General features: G+C 37.2%; 1 protein-coding gene across 2 annotated transcripts in view; it reads right to left on the bottom strand.

Moving 5' to 3' along the window:
• Positions 1–26,785, bottom strand: part of LOC131425954 (rhophilin-2) — a 148,853-nt gene that overhangs the window by 32,648 nt on the left and 89,420 nt on the right. Inside the window, exon 2 of one of the 2 annotated variants that reach the window (XM_058588289.1) lies at positions 25,591–25,819. The exons of the other annotated variant lie outside the window; for it this stretch is intronic. Within the exon in view, the coding sequence (XP_058444272.1) occupies positions 25,591–25,620 (30 nt within the window). The 5' untranslated portion in view covers positions 25,621–25,819. The remainder of the gene's footprint in view (positions 1–25,590; positions 25,820–26,785) is intronic. 2 annotated transcript variants of the gene reach the window in all.

Raw genomic sequence — 26,785 nt, 5'->3', positions numbered from 1 at the left:
TCATATCATTATCATATAATTTTATTATAAAACGTTCGTTTGTGACTGCGTTAGATTTGTTTATTTGTTTACTTAGGACCAGGGAAAATTCCACTGGAGTTAGTTTATGTCAAACTTGCTCTCCAACAGGCATAAAACCTCCTTATCTTTTGCATCAACAAATTACAAACATCCAAATGACACCTTTTCTTTATATTTCATTCAATATTATTATTAATACTAATTAGACTGAAACTAATTGAATCTAATTCGACAACAATCTGAGGAACAGTTTCTTAATAACATTACGTGATAGATGGAAGTCAAATGTACTGAAACAGTGATTGAATACGCAGCACATGCTAGTAAAGGGTTCGTTGAATCTGTCATTTGTTCTAGCGCGGAGAATCCGAAGAAAGGAATAGGTGCGAAGATTACGACGATAAATATCCAATTGCAACAGCTTTACGGATTCAGAGCAATCAATGCGTGACTGAAGAAGATCTGCTACAAAAACTGCCTTGCAAACATCGCGGTGGACAGATAATCATTCGAAGTCAAATAGTTTGAATCTGTCTTGATAACTCGAAAGGCTCAAAGGGTTTCTCCATGGAAGACGATGAATTCAATATGCTCCTTGAAATTCAACTACAAGGGCACCCAGATCTTTTACCGATGACCTGCGTTCGAGAATAGTTTGAGCAATATTATAATAAAACTTAACTGAAGATTGTTTACGATTTAAAGCAATGACGAGGCATTCGAAATCATTCTGTTGAAATAACACCAATTTGTCAACTTATCCAACTGTTTCTGTAAGAACTCTGAATCAGTTGTTGATTAGGTAATATGAAATAGATTTAAGTCATCAGTAAAAGATAATTTCATGCGCTTGATCGAAATAAATGTTTCGATCAAGTGTGTGAAGTTATCCTTTGCTGATGACTTGAGATAAAATATAAATATGAACGGTGCAAGATGACTTTCTTGAGTAACTCCAGAGGTAACGGTGAATGGTGAAGTAACACAGTCTCCTATTTTCACTGCTGATGGAAAAAATAGAAAGTCATCAGTCTTAAGATTAAGTACTACAATTGAAAGTGAAAAGTCCAAAATCAAAATTCAAACGTCAATTGTCAGAAGTGAAAAATTAAAACCTTTTAAGTAATTATTCCAAAGTTCAAAATCTTAAGTCTTTAATCTTAATCCCAAGCTCGAGGTCCAAAGTATTAAATCATTAGTCTAAATTGTAAAACCGGTCAGTTAAAAAAATATTATGTCTGAAGTCTAAAACTAACAGTCTGACATCATAATTCAACAGTCCAAAACTAAAAATTTATACACTGAGGTCTTTTTACGCGGCTTTTTACGCGGATTTTCCAAGTTACGCAGTTTTCTTGTTTTGTCTTAGAAATGCATGAAACTTCGAGATCTGGTGTTATCTCGATTTTTTTAAGTCAAATCTTTTAAACTTCAAAAACAAAAATGTTCAGATAACACCAGATCTTGACGTTTAATGCATTTCTAAGATATTTGGCATCAAAAAAAATATTCTTAAGCTACGCGGTTTATTTTTACGCGGATTTCCGGAGTTACGCGGTTTTTTAAGGCGGTACGTATACCCCGCGTAAAAAGAGGCCTCAGTGTAATTTTGTAGTCTAAAATCAAAAGTTTGAAGCCTAAGGGCGAAGCCAGAGAGAAAGCGAAAAGCGACGCGAAGCGAAACTTGACAGATCGCACGGAATCGCGCGGCAAAGCTCCGTCCATTCAAGTTCAGCAGAAAAATGACAAGTATGTCAGAGTGAACTCGATGCGTTGCGACCCAGTAAATCCGAGCATCGGACGCATCGTGCAAGAAAGCTTTTGACTGCGTTTCAAGCTTACATAGTGCATCGATAGAACAAAAGAGTGAAGAAATACCAAAGCAGAGAGCGGATGTCTGATACGCAGAGGATGGGATATATCGGGGTTGGATTTTCAACTTCGAACATAGGGCCAGAGTTTTTCTGGCCCTAAGAGGCGAATGACCTTAAGGTTAAAGCCTCTATGATCGAAACAAAAGAATGTTTAACACTATTTCACACCCTATCGGGAAGACGTCGGCTTGAAAATGCCGTGTTTGATATTCCTTCGCTCTGTTTCTCTAGCGATACATAATGTAACAATAAAGCTTTCTTAGGACGATGCGGTTGATGCAAATGGTGCAGAATTGTCCGATGACGGGCCGATGGAAGCGCTACGATCGGCCCCATATCGTGCTCAATCGGTCCGATAATCGGGCCGATGATCGGACCGATACGGGTCGACAAATTTCATAGGGGAAGCGACTACTGACCGACCGCATCGCACTCATTCTGACATATATGCCATTTTTCTGCTGAACTTGATTGGACGGAGCTTTGCCGCGCGACTCCGTGCGATCTGTCAAGTTTCGCTTCGCGTCGCTTGTCGCTTTCTCTCTGGCTTCACCCTAAGCCTAAAGTTTTGAGGTCTGGAAATAATTTAAAAACTAAAGCGTCAAAAGTTGAGTTTCAGAAGCTTAAAATTAAGACTTGACTTCTAGTCAAAAGTCACAAATGTAAATTCAAAAACAAAGTCAACAGATTAAATTTTGTAGTATAAAATCGAAAATGTAAAATCCAATGTCTTTAGCTTAAAGTCAATTTCAAAATTCGAGTGTCAAAAGTTTAAAAGTCAAGTCTAATAGTTCAAACTATCTAAAATCTAAATTCAAATATGAAGTTAAAAGTCTAAAAGTTTAAGTTTGAAGTCTGAAATCAAAAGTTTGAAATCCATTGTCTTAAATCAAAAGTCGTTACTCTAAAGTCAAAAGTCAAAGTGCATAAGCCTAAAGGCGATTTCAAAATTCAAAATTCAAGCGTCAAAAGTCTAATTTGAAAATTTTCAAAGTCAAGTTCAATAGTTCAAACTATCTCAAATCTTAATTCAAAAATGAAACCAAAAGTCAAAAAAGGCGGGTGGGTAATGTCAGAGACATAACTGGATGTCGTGAATACGAAAACAACTGACATGTTCCTTAACACTTCCGAATATCAATTAGTTAATCAATTGTATGAATTATGCAAGCATTCCCCTTTGCACATTTTTCGCAAAAACAAAGAAGGCTTCACTTTTTGTTGAGAGGCTTGTTTCTACCTGATTTCGTTTGTAGCTTTTTCACTAATGGGCATTCAGAATTTTAATGTTGATTATTTCATTTCAGATTTGCATAATTTATTGAAACAAACTATCAATATGCTGAAGGGACTCAATTCTAGCATTCAGAAAGGTCAAATTGCGTAATTATCTACGACATTAAACTCTGGAACATTTTTCGCAAAAACAAAGAAGGCTTCACTTGATCTCGTTTACTGTGAGTTTCACACAGCGAAAAGTGCACAAATTTAAGCAAACTGTTCTTGATTTGCAGTAAACTGAGGATATTTCCCTACGATTTGCGAACAACAAATCCTATTAGTTCTTTAGAAAACTTTTAGAGCCACTAGAACGGATGATTTTATGCAATGCTCTCCACCGTTGTTTTTTCCCAATGCTAATGACTGGCAGCTGTGACGTAATCGCTCTTGTCGAAAGCGAAACTAGCTGTGCAGACGACACAAAACACATCTGCTCGCGGTGGCGATAGAATCCAAACTGATTGAATTTTTGTTAAGAGATTTCCTTTTATGTGATTTCGTTTGTAGCTTTTTCACTAATGGGCGGTCCTAACGGCTATAAAAATAGCCGCATACAGAATTTTAATGTCGATTATTTCATTTCGGATTTGCATAATTCATTGAAAGAAACTATCAATATGTTGTAGGGATTCGTTTCTAGCATTCACAAGGACAAATTGAGGAACTCACTGTGATATTCACCACTTTTCGGAACATTTTTCCCGGACGATTTGTTGTACAGCAGCAGATATTTTGTTCTCTTCCTTAGAACGCGTTCTGGTTGGCTGGTGTTGACATGGATCAAATGAGACAGGTTTTTCAATAGTGTACTATTGAAATACTTCAATGCTTTTGCTATACACGTTTAAATTGAAAAATTTCGATTCTATTGGTAGTTAGATTATATAAATCCTTTCACAGATCACTGAGCTACGAGCTTTAAAAATACGAGAAAGGCAAACGCGCCTTATGAATTATCCTCTTTGATACTCGTTTATACCAAACATTTCAGAAAAGTTTAATTTTGAATTATTTGAGACTATGTCACAAAACTGAAAATTTTATCATAAAATTGTGATCATATTTCCGATGGCATGTCGCAAGAATTATGTTGATTCATTAGATACAACAATAGATATTCACGATCAAAAACTTATCACTCTCTCAGAGGGTAAATTTTGAAAAGGCACCCCATAGTAAAGTAAGTCGTATTCACGACAAAAAAATTTAAAGATTGTAGTCTAAAATCGAAAGTGTAAAATCTAATGTCCCAAATCAACAATCGCCACTCCTATGTCAAAAGTCTAAGCGCAGAAGTCTAAAGTAAATTTCAAGTCAAAATTAAAAGTCAAGTCTAGTAGTTTAAACTATCTAAAATCTAAATTCAAAAACGATGTCAAAAATCTAAAAGTTAAAGTTTGAAGTCTGAAATTGAAGTTTGAAATCTAATATTTAAAATCAAAAGTCGATACTCTAAAGTCAAGTCAAATTTCAAGCGTCCAAAGTCGAATTTCATAAGTTCAAAAGTCAGGTCTAATAACTTAAAATTCAAATATCAAAACTCTAATTCCACTAATAAAGTCAAAAGGTAAAAGTTCTTGGCCTAAAATCAAAAGTGTAAAGCCTAATGACTAAATTCATCTCTAAAGCAAAATTCAAACGTCAAACGTTGAATTTTAAAAATTTAAAAGTCCGATTAGACTTGACTTTAGAATTTAGAAATCTAAATTCGGAAATGAAGTCAAAAGTCAAAAAGCTAAAGTTTGAAGTCTAAAATCAAAAGTCGAAACTCTAAAGTCAAAAGTCTAAGGGCAGAAGTCTAAAACCAATCTCAAAAGTCAAAATTTAAGCGTCCAAAGTCGAATTTAAAAAATTTAAAAGTCATGTTCAATAGTTCCAGCTATCTCAAATCTAAATTCAAAAATGAAACCAAAAGTCAAATTTATAGATTGTTGTCTAAAATCGGAAGTGTAAAAAATCTAATGTCTGAAATCAAAAGTCGATACTCTAAAGTAAAAAATTTAAGCTTAGAAACTTACAGTCAATTTCAAAATTCGAGCATCAAAAGTCGAATTTCAAAAGTTTAAAAGTCAAGTCTACTAGTTCAAACTATCTAAAATCAAAATTCAAAAATTTAGTCAAAAAGTTAAAGTTTGAAATCTAAAATCAAAAGTGTGAAATCGAATGTCTCTAATCAAAAATCGACACTCTTATGTCAAAAGTCTAAGCGCAGGAGTCTAAAGTCAATTTCAAGAGTCAAAATTCATGCATCATGAGTTGAATTTCAAAAATAAAGTCAAATAGTAAAACTTTTTCAGTGTATTGATTTTATAGGAAGAAGGATGAAAATAACATTCCGAAATACGTATCTGTATTATAACGTTTGATACACTTTTGTGAAAATAGTTACTTTGTGAGAGTGTAATGACGTGACATAGTAGAATTAAACGGTAAAATAACAGTACTATTAGTGACAATATTCTACTAACAGCTCAAACGGGAATCTAGTGCAAATAGTAAAAGTTTGTAGTCTAAAATTAAAAGTGTAAAGCCTAATAATTAAATTCAAAAGTACGTCTCTAAAGTCTAAAATCTAAGTTTGGAAGTCTACAGTCAAAATTCAATCGACCAAAGTTGAAATAAAAAAGGTTAAAAGTCAAATCTAAAAGTCAAAAAGCTGAATTAAAAAAATAAGTCAAAAGTTAAAAATCAACAGTATACAGCGAAAAACCTTAACTATAAAGTCAAAATTGCAAATCCTAAGTTCAAATATCAAAGACCAAAGTTTAAAATCTAAGGTCCATATCCTGAGTTCAGAATCTAAAAAGACCAATTTCCAACGTCGGAGTTGTGAAGTCTGAATTTTGAAATCTAGTAGTTCTTGATTTTTGATAGAAGTCGAAAGACGAAAGTAAACAGTTAAACACCAAACAACAAAAGTTAAACATCAAAAGTCCAAAGTCATTTAATACTACAAATCACAAAGCATCAAGCTTGCAATTTTTAGTCTAAAAATTAAAGTTTTGAGCCAAAAGTTCAAGGTCTAAAGTCTAAAGTATAAAATTAGTCTAAAGCCGAAAGTCTCAAGACTAAAGTAAAAAAATAGAATTCAAAAGTATTAGGTCTTGAGTGAAACTAAGTTAAAAATAATTAATTGAGAAATTGAAGATGAAAAGTCATTTCTTAAAATCTTAAATTTAAAAGTATATAAAATATCAAACAGAAAAATCGAAATTGGAGAAGTTGGAAATCAATAGTTGAAAGTAAAATATTTAAAGGCATATCAGAATCAGGAATCAGTACTAATTGGCTCAAGCGGTACGCCCAAAATTTTAAATCAAACATTAATAAATCATAGATCTGAAAACTAAAATCTAGAGTCTAGAGACTAAAATCTGAAGTGTTATGTTTCAACTTGATTGTTCGAAATCTGCACAGAAAAAAAACAATTATGAATTCTACAGTTGACATAATTCTACCATCGATACAATTAATAAAACGTAACTTGTCAAATGACGCAAACTATTACATTCGTACAGAATTTTACAGGCTTCGAGTGTAATTTGTACTCGGCTACCAAGTGCCGTTGTATGGATTTCTTTGTATCAATTATTCATCAAACAGGTATGTGCTTTAGTGGCTCAGTCGATTAATTGACGTGCTTTGTGATCTAATGTTTCTCGGTTCAAGTCACGCTGTTGCTATCTACCTTTTGTTTTTTTTTTTTATTTCATTCGAATCAAGCCATGTAATTTTTAAATCACGAAATTTTACAGGATTTTGAATAAAAATTTGTGTGAAATACGACGCACCATTTTTGTGCATTTTATAAGATGTCAAATCACAATTTTTTTTCGATCTGTGTGGTAGCCTTCACTTCAAATCAGAAACTCCAACCAAACCTACTTTCTCCAACAGTAGCAAACGATGCGATGCACCGATTCACCTTGAGCCGAGATCTGACAAAAATCTAGCAAATATCAACACGATCACCGGTCTCGGCTGCAGTTGGAAGAGTCACTTAATATTTTTCATCGCTCGAAGGGGTTAATTTGCATTTTAATGTTATACTTAGGTATCCTTACCGTTAAAATAAACCGCTCCCGAGTAGGAAGGGTAGCTCGTAATTTTCGCCGAAAAGCAGCAAAACGGCGCTCCCAAATAGCAGCGATCATAAACCTCAGCAAGATTTCTGCGACTTCAGATGTTGGGCTTAGGACCTAGCGCAATGCAAAACAAAAAAACAACCATCACAAACCCAGCGATCACAATCTCCAAATGCCCTCCTCATCTCAAACGGTGAGAGTAAGTGAAGTGTCTTGTTTTTATTTTTTTTCTTCATGCTGCCGCCGCAAGGGAAAAGTGTGCTAATGGGTTTTGTTGTTCCGAGTCGGTTTGGATTATTGGCTGTATCCACTCATGCGCGTGGCCAATTTCAGCCGCCCCAGGAGTCTTCCTTTCGGTTGGTCGGTCGTTCGGTCGGTCGGTAGATAGAGAAAGTTACCGATTCTTCCGAATGGGATCCCATATGTTCCGGTGAGATTTAATTATGCTTGATATTTGTTCGATCATGTTTTTGTTTTTTAACCTTTTGTGAGTCAATTTTGTTAAATGGCCTACTACGGTTAATCACACATAGCCAGATCATATGTCTGTATCTCGATGAAGCGACCGCAGACATAATTGTTTGTCTGGGAACAATTGTTTACTCGAATTTGTTCAATATAATACTGCCTATGTTAGAACAAACTATTTGGTGCAACTTGCACTTATCATGCAAACAAACTACTAGGCGTTTTCAAGTGGAACAAATCTAGGCTTGTGAATTATATTGTAAGGCGGTGGTGTCTGAAGTCAGCTATCGTATATTCGACACTCAACATGAAAAGATTTTTTTCTTTTATCCGATTATCGATCTCCCACCTACACACTTAAAACTAATTCTTGAGCTCGGCATAATGAAATGCCGAATTATATCAGCAACACGAAATTTTACTGATTCTTCAGTAATTCACATGCTCATTGGCAAAATTCGTTAATGTTAATTTCTGATATCGCGGCAAAGCGCATTTTATTGCCGAAGTTTAGCATAATATGTTGCTGAACTTGTCCGTAAACAACAAATATATCGAAATCAGCAAAACCGTTTGCTGAGATTTCGAACAGTGCGTTAGCTTCTACTGAAATTCGGTGACACACATGTCGCCATTTCGCATGGAGCTGAATAATATATACGAAAATATTTATTTAGTCCAAAAGAAAAAGATTTCTGTGTTGCGTGAAAAGCTAAGTGGAATCAAAATGTTCTTTTTATATATTCTTTTGAATATTTGTTTATTTCCAGGTAGGATGAGCACTAGGAATAAATTTCACGTCAGGAATTTTTCCTTCAACAATTTCATGCCAGAAAAATTTATATCAGAAAATTTACGTCAGAAATTTCTACGTCACTTCACGTCAGAAATTTTCACGATCGATTCTTATTTCATAAGTTTTTAAAATTATGCATCAGAAACGTTAACGACCGAAATTTTACTTCATAAATTTTTACGACCGAAATTCCATGTCAGAAATTTTTATGTTAAAAGTTTTATGACTGAAAATTTTACAACAGAGACTTTACGACAAAATTCTCTGCGTAAGAATTTTTACTTCCGAAAGTTTTACGACCGATTTTTACCTCATAACTTTTACATCTGAAAATTGTACGCAAGAAATGCTTACGACTGAAATTTTACGATAGAAGATTCACGTCAGAAATTATATGTCAAAAACTTTTACATCAGGAGTTTTTACGACGTCAGAAATTTTACGTCATAAGTCTGTACGTTAGAAATTATACGTCATAAATATTACGACAGAAAATTTGAGGTTGGGTTCGAAATATTACCGTGTGGAATTTTTACGTCACGACTAAAATTATACGTCAGAAAATTTTACGACCGAAAGTTTACGTCAGAATACTTTACATTAGAAATTATGCCAGATTATTACAACCGAAATTTTTGCTATCAAAATTCCACGTCAGAACGTTTTATGGTCAACATTTTGCGTCAGAATAATTTGCATCGAAAACTTTACGTTAGGAATTTTTCCGTCAAAATTTCATGGCAGAAATTGTACGTTCGAATTTTTACGTCGAAAATTTTTACGTCAAACGTTTTCACGACTAAAATTTTACGTAAGAAAATTGAACGTCTAAAAGTTTAGGTCAGAAATTTTTACTCCTGATTTTTATGATAGAAATTTCACATCAGAAATTTAACGTGAAAGGTTTTACAAAAGAAAATTTAATTTAAAGGTTTTAAAAAAATGTATGCTTGACATTTTCACGTTTTCAATTTACGAAAAAATTACAGCAGAAACTTTACGTAAGAAATTTCGCGTCAACAATTTCTTCGTAAAATGTTTCATGTCAGAAATTTTTACGACATTTTTACATCACAAGTTTTACGTCCGAAAATTTTACGTAAGACATGTAATTTTACGCTATGATTTTTACGTCAGGAGTTTTCACGAGTGAAATTTCAAGTCAGAAAGTTTTACTTTAAAAAGTTTGTGTCAGAAATTCTTACCTCCGAAATTTTATGCCATGAATTTCACGTCGGAAATTTTACGTCTAAAATCTTATGACAGAAAATTCGAAGTCAGAAATCTCAACGACCGAAAATGTACGTTAAAAATTTTTACTTCAAAAATATTCACAACAGAAGTTTTTCCTTCAGAAATTTTTACAAAAGAAGTTTTCACGTTTAAATTGATACTTCAGAAATTTATGCGACCGAAATTTCATGTTACAAAATTTTACGTCCGTTTTCATTAGACAATTTTACGTCAAAAAACAACATCCAAAACTTTATATCATAAATTTTTAGCCTGAAAATTTTACGTCAGAAAACTTAGTTCAAAAATTTTTACGTACGTTTTTCGAGCAGCAGTGTGAATAACTTTAAAAAACCGGTGATTTTACATCCTATCAAATGCACATAAATGGAGCGTCGCAGCTCACGCAAATTTACGTGGAAGAACATGAAATTCATTGAAATGAAAAAAAAATGCTGATAGCGACCACCACGACTTGAACCAAGAATCATTGGATCGCAAAGTACGTCTGTTAGTTAATCGACTGAGTCACAGAAGCACACATCTGTTTGACTGGTAAAAGCATTTAGATTCATACAATCGCACCTGCTAGCAGAATGCAAGTTACAGTCGAAACCAGTAAAGTTCAAGCTAATCTAACATTAAGTCATTACAAATGAAAATGTTCGTCATTTGAGAAATTAGGTCTTTATGAATTATATCGTATGAGGGATTAAATCACCTGTAAAATTCAATTTTTTTTGTGTGTTGGAGCAGTTTTCGATTACTGTCGAGTATTTTGTAGTGAAATTTTTATGAGTAGTTTTTCGATCAACTTTCGAGCATTGATTGATGCTACATGGATACTCAGGATTGTCCTGCACACGTATAAATCTTCTGTGAAGTTAATTGATTAGGAGAGTGAATCTCATAATCAGAACGTACACTCTAAAAAAAATTGAAAATTACACATGACGTGAAACAAAGCATGTCTTATTTTTTGTGAGTGAAGACTTGATATCACATAGATAAACATTAAAATGTGAGCTTTTTATCTGCTTCGATGTCAAAAACAATCGAAGTAGCTACGGAATTACTGACACAGCATATTTTTACGATGTAAATTTAGATCCTTTTATGTACATCTATCGAGTCATAATTTTACATAGTTTTTTCGTGCTATTATAATTAGCTACAACAGCAACAGGAAGGGAACGATCAAGCCACATTCTCGGAAAAAATGCAACTTACACGTTACGACGTTAATTCAAGCATGCCGTAATTTCTAGAGTGATGACAAAGTTTTACATCTTTTAACATTTCAAAATTCTATTGTAATTTACTAACAAACAACCTCTTCCTGTGATACATGGGGGAATGCAGAGGATAGCTCGGTTTCTGATAGAAACATGCATCGAACTAACAATCCTTCCCTTCCCAAGTGGATCTGTGTATTCGGACGTGGCCGGGGTCAGTATTGATAACCATATAGGGATCAATGCAGTTTGTTTCAGAGGAAAACATTGTGCATGCTTGGCCGGTCTCTAATGCTAATGCTATTCCATCAAATTATTGTAAAATCTCCTTCAGATCCTAGAGCTTCATGTGTACCTTATACATTGATTACCTCTAAACATAACCTATACCAAAGGCATTCTCGTCCGTCAATCAAACTTTCCGAAACTATAAATCAAAATAATTTTACGATCAACAGCCCCCGCCAAATACACGAAGAAAATGAAAAGAAACTACGCCTACAGTGCCTAGGTATATATCCAGGCTAGATGAGGGAGCACCCCCACAGACAAATAGATGAAGTTAGTAGTGAGCTAGATGATCATTACCCTATCAGCAGCTGTAATTTCGGAGTTTCGGAATCTCAGGCTCTATACGCAGATGGGTGCCCTTGTCTGTTGGTGATTTGGACATAACATTCATAAACGATCGCTTTCATGATGATGATGATCGTTCCGAGCGTTCCTTCGAAGGAGTAAAGGCGACACACCACGATAATCAAATCAACCCCCGCGGAGAGAAGTTCGGTTCCTTACATCCACGTTTCAAATGTCATCACCGCTCGATATGGAAATATAATCGTATGGAAAAAATCCTTCAAATTCGTCCGTTTCCAAGGTGATAGAAATTTGCTATTCTTTCCGTGGATTATGTTGTTTTTTTTTTTGCCGTCGCCGCCGCCACCGCCGTAGAAAGCCTGCCCTCCCGAGTGAATCCGATCCGTTCGAGTTACATGGTTATTTACATCGAAAAGAAAGTGCAGTTTCGCGCGCGACGACGTCGGACATGAGCCGCATGGGTACGAAAATTGTTTTGTAACACGACGTAAACAACTTTTGAATTCCGTTTGCTGATTGCATTCGAGCTTGGCCTGCTTGGTGCGGTGGATGACAGTAAAAGGCACGTCTCGTGTCGTAAATACCACCGGTTAAAAATTACCTTCTGTAGCACAGCGAAAACTGCCGGGCGAAACCGTGGCTACGTGATTTGTTTTTATCGTTCGACCGAGCACCGGCAGGTTGGTTGGTTGGTGTTATGTGAGCCCGATTATGACGGGTCGTTTATCGGGGATGACTCGAATGACAAAACACAAATCGCGAGACAGTGAATTTACCAAATTAGCTTTCGAGCAGCAGTTCGAGAGTTTCCATTTCGATTGCACAACTGGAAACGGAATCCAGTGGTCACCTGGCTGGGGATGATACGATACGAAAAGATGCTCAACATTCCGGCTTCATTAGCCCAGTTGGACCACATGTCGGTTTTCGCTCTCGGTAGATTCCGGTCCTGTGGTGGGCACAGTGTGCGCAGTGCAGTGCAGTCAGCGTCTTCTGTTCTTTCTGGTTTTATTTCCAGAGCCCACTAGGCTAGGCTGACTGAGCCTAATGATGATCCGCCTTCGAATTAGTCAGGGTGTTGTTGTTTGTGTGAGGTTTCAATGTTCCGCCAAGGCAATCGGGATTATAAATGAGGCTGTTTTATACATTTCTCGCTTTCATCGCCGTTTCCATCGTTTTCTACAGCGGAACTGTTTCCAGCATAGGTATGAAGCGAAATGCGGGTCCCGGGATGAATGGGTCAGTCGGATCTCGGTACGAGTGAGAGTCATTAGAGAGAGAGGAAATCCGAAATATAGGTCACATGTTTTCTTACAAGATGCCGCAGGCAGGTTGCCGAAGAGCCCGCAGGAACTTGTTTCCGAACAGGTTAGACATTTTCCTTCTCGCACTAAAAGTCGTTTGTTTGCGTTTGCGTTTTTTTTTTTCTTTCATTTCAGTTACCTTCTGGACCCATCTGTTGTTTTTTTTTTTGCGAGGGCCGTTAAAAGTGAGATGCCCCGGCGGATGTGTGTCTCTCGGACGTGACCCAAATCTGTCTCGACGAGTGCATTGGAGGCTCGTTAGCTTTCTGGAGCAGTTAACTGGTTTTTCCAAGAGTGGTAAACGATCAGCACGCGGCGGGCTCTTTTGTTTTGGGTTGCGCTGCTGGCGGAGGCTGGTTGATCGCGGCGGGAAATATATAGGACGCCAAACGTGACGAACGTGCCCAGAAGAAACCTCCGGGAATGTCGTTTGGTCTCCTCTGTTCGAACGGAAAAAAAAACAACAACACCAGGTAGGATTGAACACATGCAACAAGTGGCAAAACCCGGGGAGATGACGGACGAGTGCTACTTCTGCGTACGGCCCGAGGAGACGACCGTTTAAGATACTTTTGTATCTCTCGGTTGCTATGATTGTATTAATTTGAATTACAAGAGCACTAGAAAATGGCATGCTGTGCTGTGGAGTGGAGCTCAAGATGACTAGCGATAGCCGCTTACTACCACTCTCCGCCACTGGTGTCGCATTTTTCCGTGGAAGCTTCCAACGCGAAACTCTTTCAACTGTTTGTCTGGAGGGGATGATCGTGCACTTACCTGGAAATGGAAAAGAGTGAGAGAAATCATGTTAATACGAAGAATTTCACGAATATGATATTTTGTAACTGATCGCAAGAAAGAAGCACGCAAAAATCGGATTTGATAAAAAAAAACTTTTGATCGTAGTTCGCTAGTGAAGGTTACGATTGACAATCTTAGGAAAAACCACCATTGTTGCAAAACACGAGGGCATTTTTCTCCGCTAGACCTAAAGAAATCGTCGTAAAAAACATCATTGTATTTATAACAATGTACTAAATGAACTGATTTCAATTTTGAATTTCCACTCTCAACGGTATCAGAGAAAACTGCTATCAAGTTTTTGAGCTATGGCTGTTTTACTAGTATTGTGATTCTTGAATAAAGACTGTCCCAGAAAGTATGAACGCACTTTGATTTCGCTGTAAATAATTCACAAGTGTTAGATATTCAAATTTTATTCGATATACTGATAATATTAGACTACAACAACAGAATATTATTCTCAACATTTGCTACTTGACCATTGTAGACTAGCTGGCGCACCTTCTTGCGAACGTTCCTCATTAAATTCCGTACAGACTTCTTGGCGACAAGTTTTGACACTTTTTTCCAATCTTTTTCGAACTGTTGAATGGTTTCGGCTGCCGAGACATGTTTCCTAATTTGTGCCTTCGTTAATGTCCAAAATTCCTCAATTGGTCGAAGTTGTGGGCAATTTGGTGGATTCATGTCTTTTGGGACGAAAGTGACATTTTTGGTAGTATACCATTCAACCGTTGATTTCGAGTAGTGGCAAGAAGCAAGATCTAGCCAGAAGATAACAGGATCCTTGTGGCTTCGAATCATGGGTAGAAGTCGTTTTTGTAAACATTCCTTGATGTATATTTCGCTGTTCATTGAAGCAGTGGCGATGAAGAGTTTCGAACTCTTACCGCAGCTACAAATTGCTTTGCCAGACCATAGCTTTCTTTTCGACTTCAATCGATGTCTCGGACTGGTTTAACACTTGCCCTTCTCACAGCGTATAATATTGGGTTTCGTCGTTCATGATTATGCAGTTCAAATTTCCAGCATGAATCGTATTGTGCAGCTTTCGAACCCTCGGCCTGATCGATGCTACTTGTTTCGGACTACGTTTTGGTTGTTTCTGCTTCTTATAGGTTCGAAGATTCAAACGTTCTTTAGCACGAAGAACATTTGACTTCGAAGTGCCCACTTTTCTGACCACATCCCGAACTGAAACCTCCTTCTTTTGCTCGAACGCCTTCAGTTTACGTTTATCCAACTGAAGGTTAGCAGGTCCTTTTTTTTTCGACCCGTTTTCGGTTTATCCTCAAAGGACCGAAATTCCTGATTGCATTTCACACGGCTTTTTCACTTACTCCTTCCATTTTTGCTATCTTTCTCGGTGACAGTTCGCGTTCTGTGCACCATTTGTACACAATTTTTCGACGTTGTTCTGCTGAAAGTCCACGCATTTCGAAACAAACTAATGAAAACGAATAAACAACTGCACAAGTGGTTAGAGAAGAGTGTAAACAACAGGACGCAGCCATAAAAATTGACAGATTCTGAACCATTGCGAAATGGCAGCGGATTTTGGTTGCGTCCATACTTTCTGGGACAGTCTTTATATGAAAAAGAATCCCTTGAATTGAAAATAATTAAAGTGAACTGCTAAAATAGTCGAAAACAATACAATTGAAGCGAACCGGTAAACCGAGGGAATCTGAATAGGTATGAAGCTCAACCAAATTGATATGAAACTCCGTATAAACAGTCAAATTCACCGGTAGCAGAGGGAAGAAAACACAAAACAATCAACCAGTGCATAAGAAAACCGTGTCGAAATGCCAGTTCAAAAACCAACAAACCGGGAACCTGAGTTTCCTGTCGCTAAAATCAATCACGGTTAGCAGGTCAAACCGGAGCTCAATCTCTGGCTCCGGGAACCGAGAAGCAATTCAAACAAAGAAGTAACCTGCCCTCGTCCCGCTCCTCCCTCCCGTGACGCACCAACAAAAGATCTCAACAAGAAAGAAAAGCGACGAACCCGATTTTGATCTACTCGATCTGTTCCGTCGGTCAGCCGGACGGTTTGAATGAGTAAGAGGCTTGAACCTTATGTTGAGAGAGATTAGACCAAAACAAACAATTTCGATGGCCCGAGGCCCAGTTGAGGTGCAGTTAAGGGTGTCCAATTTTGCTACTATTCATTCTTTAAACCCATCTATTCAAAATTTTAGTGGAATAGAATTACAAAATATCAACGAAATTGTGGGACTAAAATTTTCTTTTTTTTTCTAATATTGAAGGTTTCGTAACCGACATGGAGGGCACCCTAATCGGAATGTTTAATCTCCATCAGCGCGACTTGATTGCCCCTATCGGATGAACATTGTTAGGCTCGTCATTTTCAGCCGTATTTTAGTTTTTGTTTACCCGGTGCACAGAAGCACCGTATCAGTTTCTACGCAGCCAGCCGATTAACGGTTTTTGGTTTCCCTGCTTTCCCACTCCGCTGCCGTCGTTCATTTACCTTCTATTCGAAAAAAGATTGAGGCTTTGGGCGTGATGATTGATCAAATTCTTCTGTGGATTAAACTTATTGTTCCACCCAGATCTTTTTGTTCGTTGTCATTCATTCAGCATTCAGGTATGTGAAATTTGAAACTACCGGATAATGTCGACTTGCTTCATTTGTTTTCTCCACAACAAAACCGTCTCTCATTTTAGTTGTTAAATGTCAGCCGTTTGAAGTACCTTCTAGTTGTGAACTTGGTAATATATAGAGGATATAGAGTTGCCATCATATATGTACCTTAATCACGAATCAGAAAAAAATAAATTATTTACTTAATTACACACCAGCCAACAGAGTATGTGGTTAGATACGCATTGTTGTGTCTGTGTGGGATGATACCATTTATCAACGATTACTCAGACATATTCTTCATGTTTTGCGTCCGTGCCAAGCAGACCACATTGAACTTAAACATGTACAGTTGAACATGAAGCTTGCCTCCTAGTTAGGGAATACTGAACTGTTGGGTTTAAATTTGAACTATACTACACTGGCGAGTCGAGGTAAAGGACATTGAAATCTCCTAAACTCTTAAAGAACCGTGCAATTAATACCCTATTATTTAATTCGAGCCCAAATCCTGCTTGTAGCGGATTAAAAATTTGATTTTTCGTCGAATACATCGACCTTTTTCTTTTTCATTTCTCATTGGGTAAAGATTTAAATGAAAAACTGAGTTGATGACGATTGACGTCATTACACAAGCTCATAAAAAACGATCTCATTCGATTTTCAGTTTCAGTAACTAAACAGGTAGTTACGGTTTTCTTTGTCATATCTTCCTTTTCTTCGGCAAAAAAAAACTAAATACCGTACTTCAGCATAAAAAAAATTTGTTCACCATTTATACATCATCGTGACATCTGTTATCTACACGGAACCGCAAAACAACCTAATTTTAAGTACATTCCACCTAATTTGGGGGGTTCCGTTCTATAACCTAATTTCAGGTAAAGTGGCTCTAGGTAGTTTCCATAAGATTTTCGTTCATCACAAGCTACACGCTTAAAAATAGTTACTCAGAGTTTGAGTACTAGTTACTCATTTTCAAATAATACATGGAAACGTCTAAAAATGTGTAGTTATCATCAATGAAAATGATTAATTCTTATTCTGAATTTGAGTTCAAACTCAAGAGCTTGTTTTCAGGTTACTATTCGAGAGATCAGTCTAAAAATTGTAAAAACCATTTGTAGCAACAGACGCCATTTTTTGTTAACTGATAAACTGTGATCTTGGTTGTGCCATCGACGAAGAAATTGTGTCCAGGGGTGCTCCGTATTGTGCTTCAGAATGGAAACGAATATGCTCAAGTGTGTCATTTATGAGGAATAATAATAAGTGTCTTATTAATGCCTTAGCATTTTTGACATGTGTGTTATGGTGCGATTAACGCGCAACTTCAAACGACCGCCACTAAATATGATGTTTCGAAGTTAGAAATCAATTGTAAACGGAATAAAAAATAAACACAGTAGGGTTATTTTTGCTATTCAGTGTCAGTTACTCAATATTTTAATACAATATACTCAGAAAGGGACAATTTTAACTCAAATTGGATATATGTGAAATGAAACTTCATTCAAAATTTGAGTGCTAATTATTTATTTTTTTTATTTTATTTATTTATTTCTTATTGGGTTCATCGGACATATGTCTAAATGAACCGACAGAGTGGGAAAAGGCCCATATGAGTTGAACAAATTTCATGCCATTCTCAGACAGGCGCAAAAACCACTATCTTTTAAACAACAAACACAAAACAAAAAGTAATTACAATGCGTCAAGTGAAATAAAAATAAAAAAAACAGTCCTTATAATATAGTTCGTTTCATTCTTTCTGCGAAGCGACGGGAAGGCTCATCAAACTCAAAAATTGTTTCAACAGAAGTAAAAGCTCGTGTGCACGCAGTTATAGGTTCGTTACTTGCAAATAAAGTCCTGTGAAATCCGTTTTGAAGTAGAGTCGTATATCGCAATGGTCTGCTTGGTACTCGAAAACTAATTTTGCTACGCAATTCTGGAGCATCGATCTCCCCGTTTATTAATTTCGCAATAGTCAATGCCTGTTGAATTTTTCTTCGGCGCTGTAGAGTATCGATTCCCAATAATTGGCATCTGTCCGGGTATGGTGGCAAGTTTACAGGATCTCTCCAAGGCAAATGTCGTAATGCCATGCGAACAAAACGTTTCTGAACACGTTCAATTCTAAGGCTCCATGATATTTGATACGGACACCAGATTACTGAAGCATTTTCCAGAATCGGGCGGACGAGTGAGCAATATAAAGCCTTCAAGCAAAGCGGATCTTTGAAGTCTTTAGCAATTTTAGAGATGAATCCCAGCTGACGGGAAGCTTTCGAAATAACTAGCGACCGTTGGACATCGAACGTCAATTTTGCATCCAGTTGTACACCAAGATCACACACCTGAGTCACTCTAGATAAAATTGTTCCATCAATGTTATAGTCGAATATAATGGGACGTAGAATCCGATGAAATGTGATAACTTGGCATTTGGTTACATTGATAATGAGTTTATTTTCCTTGCACCAATTTGCGAACCTTGTAAGCAAATCTTGCAGTCGTTGGCAATCCTCAACACTACGAACGGCGAGATACAGTTTCAAATCATCTGCGTAGATTAATTTACAACCAGATCCCAAGAGTAATGCAACATCGTTGAAAAATACTACAAATAGCAAGGGTCCCAAGTTGCTACCTTGCGGAACACCTGATTTATTCGAGAATTCGGACGACGCAACGTTATTGATTTTTACACGCAGTTGTCTATCGGAAAGATATGAGTTCAGCCAAGACACAAGTTGCGATGATAAACCAAGTCGAGTTAATTTACACAACAGTATTCGATGATCAATCTTGTCAAACGCTGCTTTTAGATCGGTATAGATCACATCCATTTGTGCTTTTGCCTCCATACTAGAAATACATTCAGACGTTAAGGTTAACAAATTCGTTGTAACTGATCTACCAGGCATAAATCCGTGTTGATCAAATGAAATGTAGTTCTTTGCACGATCTAAAATAGCACCACTCACAATTATCTCAAATAATTTCGATGAGGCCGAGAGGCTAGTTATTCCTCGATAATTTGCGACATTTCGTCGATCACCATTTTTGAAAACAGGACACATATATGACTGTTTCCATATGCGAGGGAATCTGCATTGCTCGAACGATCGGTTGAAAATAACACTTAGTGGTTCAGCTATGGAGGATATGCAGCGACACAAGACAACGGCGGGTATTCCATCCGGACCAGGTGAAAAAGAGCGCTTCAGTTTTTTTGCCGCTTGTTCAATCATGTGAGGTGTAACGGTGAAAATGTCCAAATCAAACAAATCAGATGGAACACTTGCAGCTGCAGTATTCGCTTCGAAATTACTGAATTTTTGCCTCAAGTACAAATAAAGCATTGCTCAGTAAATGAGTAGATTTTACCCAAACATCGTTTTCAGTAGAAGAACTCAAATTTGAGTTACTAAGCAGTTACTCTAAATTAGAGTTGTTCCACTGTTTTCTGTAGATGAGTGGGATCTTACTCATTTTTGAGTAACTATTTTTAAGCGTGTAGGACAGGACCTGACAACTGTTAGTACATTTTTCGACCCAGTTTCGGACCAGCTGATTGGTTGAAAATGATATAACCAAATACAAGTTATTAGCGGCCCTTACACGAGCATTATTTTTGTCATTTTTAATGATGACTAATGTCGTTTTCGTTTTTAAATTGCACTACACAGGTGTAGCGAAAGCTGCACTGAAACCGTTCGTTTTTACCAATTGCACTACACCAGTGCTACACTTTTTCTGCACCGATACCACTAGTGTAGCACTCATCAAAAGTTTGGTGTAGCTCTGTGCAATGGAATCGTTTATTGTAGTCAATGGTTACTGTTTATGTTTTCATCATTTTTGTTCGTTTATTCATGCCATGGTGTAGCACTCCACCGGTGTAGTGCAGTTTAAAAACGAAAACGACATAAGTAATGATGTATTTCAAATTTGATAGAAATCTCGTCATTACTGCACCATAACACGTTCATTAAAATGATATTATTTTTTAGTAATGACATTTTTAATGACTCGTGTAAGGGCCGCTATTGAAATTAATATTACTGCAGCGTGGTAGGAAAAGTGTTGTCAATATTGTCAATAGTTAGGTAGTTTGATAGTGAATGTTTTACCTTTCTGATCCATCATCTTTTTTATATTATTAAATTCAATTGGATGAAGAGGAATCGTCCCGGGCCCGGACTTTATTAGAGGCCAGGAAATTCCAAATTTAAATTTCAAACTGCCATGAATTATACATCTCGAATTAGAATATTTTTAACTTTCTCTAACATTCCGTTTTTGATTACGTGGATTATTTCCCAATGTATCAGCCTCCGATTTGGTGACGAGATTGTTACTTTGTGCTCAATTGTAGAAATGTACTGGCATCCACATCCATACCGATGCACAACAAGCAGCTAGAAATGCAGCAGACGAAAAACAAATCATGTGAATGAAACCTTCAAGCGGCAATTCATCTTCGGCAAATCAAATTATGCAGACGACTGCCGGTTGTAATTGTCTTTTTTTTCCAAATTACCTAGATTGGGTTAAATTGGGCAAGGAAATTTAGCCCAAATCGTTGTTGACATTGAGAAGACATTCAGCCGGTGCAATTGCGGGGTTGTTGACATGCATTGTGTCTTCGAGTGACGGCAGCGCATGTAGGATTAAAGATTGCCAATGCGATGCAATTGGTCCATTAGCGTTTGGCTCGTTAGGGTACATAAATACTCCCTTGGTTAGCAACCCGGTAACTACGCGGAAAGTTATGCCAACCAGCACAACAATTTAGGTACACATTGGAACGAACAGAATTCTTCATCGTGGCATGGCATGCTTGATTGACTGTTGCCATCCAAGTATACCAACCTGTCCGGGGGTTGTTTATGGTGCACTGACCATTTTGCTGGCCAGTATTGTACAACGACCAACGACTGTTGAGTAGGTTCATTTCCTGGATGCGTTCAAGCTGGACTGATTATTGTGTAGGAATCCGACCACAAATGGGGGAAATTATGTCGGACATGATTAAATATGTAGGTGCCGGTGAAGATATATAATGATGATTATGCGAGCCCGGACGACTTGGATATTCACTCGAAATTGTGTGTTTTTAGCGCAACTAGAAAGTCCAAGACCAAACTTGGTGAAATTGTTTGGAAAATGTACAGCTTTTCGGGTTGGAAAAATCTACATCAAGCCAAGAACGCTTCCAAGCAAGTAAACACCGTTACGAACCGTACGCAGGAACAGTTTCTAGTTTGCGGCTCCAAGAGGTACTGCTCGTACCCGGCAAGAGCCATAAATCGACCAGCGGACCGCGAGCTACTTGTAATAGAATAATGAGCTATAATAACAGACATCCCACCAGCACCTATCTATACTTAATGGAAAACTTGGAGCCTTTGATCGACCGGGAACGGCCCCACTCTGCATCTCTCGGCGAACGGAACGGTCGGTGGTCTAGGAGGGAAAAAAACCCATCGCACCATTGGTGAGTGTTTGTATTGCTTGCAGCTAATGGGATGGGCATACTTTTCCCGGTTTGTACCCAAAGAGCAGCTACTGCAGAACCCGCTATTTCACACCCGATTGTTCATGGCTGGTTTGAAAAGCCGGCCATAAACGACGCATGAATAATTAAACGGAATGGGAATATGCATCATGGGTTAGATTGTTAACAGAGCAACTAAGTTTTCTTGGCAGTAGAATAATTTACTAGTCAGCACTGATCGGGTATGGGTAGCCCACACATGAACATATCACTATATGAGGGAAAGAGGTTTCTTAGTTTCCAGTCATATAGTGAAAAACATTTTTTTTCACGAATTCAGATTTTTTTGCGGAAAAAATCCTCAATGGGACTGGCGCAAGTTGGTCGGATTCCTTTCTTTCGTACGATAGTTTTTCTGATCAAGTTCGACGCCATTGAACTGACAGCACCCGACGCCATTGAACTGACGACACCCCTTCGATTGAACTGACAGCATCCGAGTGAAAAGAAATATGCCACCAATTTCTAGGCAGTCCAAGAGCAATTCTCTTAGAAAGAAAAACGTGGTTGGGTAATGTCAGAGACATAACTGGATGACGTGTATACGAATAAAACTAACACATTTCTTCACACTTCTGAATATCTAAAATCGTTCTTATAAGTTGATAGATAAATAGTGAATTGTACAAGGTTTCATTTCTCCACTTCCATAATTGTAACGGTGCATCTATACTAAACTAGGACGAATTCACAGCACACTTATTCTAACACATAAATTAATAAGATTGTCAAAAAAGAGTACAAAATTGCCCCATAGTAAAGTAAGTCGTGTTCGTGACAAAAACTTACGCTCTTTGCTTTAATTCCACAAAGGTTTGATTTCATAATTCTCATTTTTTATTGAATTGCTACTGAAAGAAGTCATAGCATCATGAAACTTTATTTTCAGACTAAGAGTTGTATGACCTAACTTGAGATTGCATACTTAGGCGTTGAAATTGCATGTCAACCTATGAAGGCTACATTTTCAAATTTGGAATTGAAAGTCAATTGTTATTGATAGGAGCGCGGAGGTGAATCTGGTATCTAATACACTACTAATTTTGTATGCAGATTTGACAACTTTGCCAATCAGTATCAAACAACCACAAATATTCAAAACATTTCTCAGTATGCACTGTACGAAAAAAAAGGTCTAAATATAGCTTGAAATACAATCTTTTACTAATTCGTGAAAGAATTTACAAGTCAATCCACTTGTAGACAGGTTTACTACGATGATGATTTCCGATTTCAGTGGAAGAAATACAAAACACCAGGCCGTTTTAAGTTTCTCCAAAGTTAAACACCACTTCATAACTTTTTGATATGTAGACGATAGGTTTAATTTTAATTCTCCACAGAACTTTGAACGGTTTGTTGTTTTGATTATCGTATTGTTCATAGGTGAAATGATCTCGTGGCATTAGTAGCAAAATAGTAATGATTTTTTTCAAATATAAGAAATATTTAATTCATTCCACTGATCGCTCAAAAATTAATTTTTGATGTTTTACTTCATCAGGAAAAACGTCACTTGAAATATACAAAAGTTCACACCTCTAAGTAAACATCATGCTCAATTGACTTTCAGTACAGATCAGTGCTGCCAACTATACCGATTTATCGGTATTTCTACCGATTTTTGGACTCGATACAGGAATATGTTATGCTTTCTCAAAATACCGTTATTTCAATTTTCATACAGATAGATTGCTTGCAAAATTAGTTTCCTCACTAAATCGATGTTTGATTTTTCGAACTAGATATTGTACAGATAGATTTTTCCGCCAAAACCAGATTTTTGAAAAAAAAATAGTTGGCAGCTCTGGTTCAGATTCAGGCAGAAATGCCAGGTTCACAGATTAATCTGAGTTTCACAGATTTACAATTTTCAGCACGATTTTTCAATATGACACAGATTATCACAGATTTCTAAAATCGATCATGGCAATGAGTCCCAAAAAGTCAGACCCTATTAATTAGGCCCAAAAAGTCTCCAATTTGTTAGGGAAAACTGAAAGAAAACGAATATCCGACCGAGCAGTTGGAAGTAGCGAGAGCTTGTTTTTTTTTTGCTCACCAAAATTATTCCGATTGGCTATTATGTTTTTTTGTCTTGATTCCAGATTTTTGAAAAAATGACCTGACATGCTTGGATTTAGGTGGAAACTATTCCACAATATTGAATTAGCAACCTTTTCGGCCACAAGACGGTGACTGTGTTGTCTTTTTCGATTTGTATTGGATTCCTTAGAGTGATCATTGAAATATATGATATATAATATATTTGATTCCAGTCTGAAGGTCTCCCAAAGAGTGTTTTTTTTCGGCCGACGTTTCCACTACTAACTTTTTTCCTTTCGAAGAGAGATATTTAAATGTTACTCGTCTGTAAATTGTATGCCATTCTTCTACATTCATTAGAATGTCAAGTTAAGAAAGTTCCTACTTTTATGTAGTTTTTGCTTGATGCCAAACCTAACCCAGTTTTCACCCTAACTGCTGTCAAACCGTTTGTTTGAAGCTAGTTTCGAACCTAGTTTTAACGTTGTTGAACTGAAAATCGAGTCAGTTTCGAACCTTGTTGTTATATCAGGTTTGATCAAACCCCCGTTGCTAAGTGCGAAACCAACACAGTTTCGTGAAAAGTGTTTGTTTGTTGAAACTACCCTGGGTCAGTTTCAGTTTTCTCAAGCGAAAACGACATTAGTATCTGTCGAAATCAAATCTAAGCACGTCTGTTAGAAGTAAGCTTCGATCGTAGAATGAAAATAATTCTCGTTTTCATCGTATCAACAAATCCTTAACATGTTCGTATCCACATCAACGAAGTGCAATTGTGTATCATGAAAATAACGGTTTCCAGAGTTACGCTAACTTTGATTTTCAGTGGCACCAGTTTCATCAGAATAAACTATCACTTTGGTAGTATAGAATTTATAAAATATATTTTATTATTTCGACCATCCAATCTTTATAGCATTAAAGCCTTTTATTTAATTATCATTATTTATTCATCCAGGCCCGTGCGCAGGGGGGGGGGGGGTTTTGGGGGTTTTAACCCCCCCCCCATGAAGAATATTTTTTTAAATTAAGTTTCACTATGGAGTACTTATTACATTAAAGTGCAAATAACTTGACAATTCATATTTTTTGTCAATTTATTATCTATTTATAAACTGACATAATAACCCCCCCCCCCCCCCGCTTTTTACATTGTCAATATAGTGGATGAGGCGCCTTTTCGCATTTTGGACACCCCCCTCTACCCTTGAAACCCCCCCCCATGGATGATTCCTGTGCACGGGCCTGTATTCATCCTATTCACCACAGTATCCTCACAAGTTTTCTCAGTAATTATTATCTTTAGAAAAAATGTAAATAAATTGCACCCTCATGTTTTCCGGAAAAAAATTCTCCTCTAAGTATGGACACCTTGGTAAAGCGTTTCACAGGCTCCATTTCATCTAATCATTTTTATTTTTTCTATAGCAGACTGCTTCAATCATTTCAACTACAGCAGTTTTTGCATCATTACATTATGGAATAGAAAGATAAGCGCCATTTCAACGTCAATAATAACTTGTTTATGTTTCGACTAAAAAGATATTGCACAATTTATTCCTAAAAAAGGGGTGAGCATCGAGCGAGAAGACTGTGCTGTGCGCTCACTGGAAGTGCTTGAAGATGGGAAATTCATTGATCAACCGTTTAAATTTCGCTATACTCTTACCTTAAGCTGTAAATCCTGCAGATAGCCCATTCCGACGGTGTGTTCCACGGTGCCGAATCAATAGCGTGACGGCCTTGTGCCTTTGTCGGCGCGAAGCCAATGTGCGCGCACTGACAGATTACCAACTGACTGCTTCGATTCGAGATCAATATTTTGTCTCACACTTTTCACCAGTTTGTTTATTTATTTTCGTCCGTACACTTTGTCACTTTGTTTGGTGTTCCGATAGCTAGCCAATCAGTCGGTTGCACAGAAATGGATCATCGATTTATCAACACGGTTAAGTAATGGGGGAAAAAAATTAGTATTTGATTATTTCACACAATTAATCGACTGATTAATTAAATGATACAAATCAATCAAAGCACCTGTCAGTCACTGTTTGTTATTGTTCTCAACTCTTCAATAAATTATTCCGTATCCAAAAAAACTAGCGGTCTCGTAACCGCTAGCTTTGAAGCCTCTAGAACGTAGCAAGTTTCGAGATAAACTGCTTGCTTTTATTTTCATTTTGTCGTGAATACGACTTACTTTACTATGGGGCGCCTTTTCAAAATTAGCCATATGGAAGAATGGGCAGAACTTAATCGCGAATATCTCGACTTGTATTAATGGTAGCAACATAATTCTTTCACCATTTCATCAAAAATATGATCAGGAATTCAGGATAATATTTTGAACAGTGTGCGATAACCACAAACAACTCAAAAATTAAGTTTTCTTAAAATTTGAAAACAACGCGGAAAACTTTTTACTTTCGCTTGGGTTTTTCGCGCAAGGACGACGTTTTTGAGATAGTCAGGCACATATCTTCAACTGAATGCGTATAAAAGGGGAACCGTGGTCGAAAATCGATCATTTCTTTTCGTGCGTTCGATGGAAGCAGACGTCGTGGGAGTGGAATCATCAACCAGCAGCGACAGAGAATGCACCTTCTGCGTGGTTAATAAAAACCTCAAACGCTCAGGTCGCATCTCTCATTCGCTTGCTGGCCATCGAAGCGCGAGGACCAGCCAGCAGCAGCAGCGGGAGTTAACCAGCAGCGAGAGAGAATGCACCTTCTGCGTGGTTAATAAAAACCTCAAACGCTCAGGTCGCATCTCTCATTCGCTTGCTGGCCATCGAGGCGAGAGGACCAGCCAGCAGCAGCAGCGGGAGTTAACCAGCAGCGAGAGAGAATGCACCTTCTGCGTGG

Source organism: Malaya genurostris, chromosome 1, assembly GCF_030247185.1.
Source record: "Malaya genurostris strain Urasoe2022 chromosome 1, Malgen_1.1, whole genome shotgun sequence".
Taxonomy (NCBI): domain Eukaryota; kingdom Metazoa; phylum Arthropoda; class Insecta; order Diptera; family Culicidae; genus Malaya; species Malaya genurostris.
Note: the sequence above shows the minus strand (reverse complement) of the source record. Positions and strands in the feature narration are given on the sequence as shown.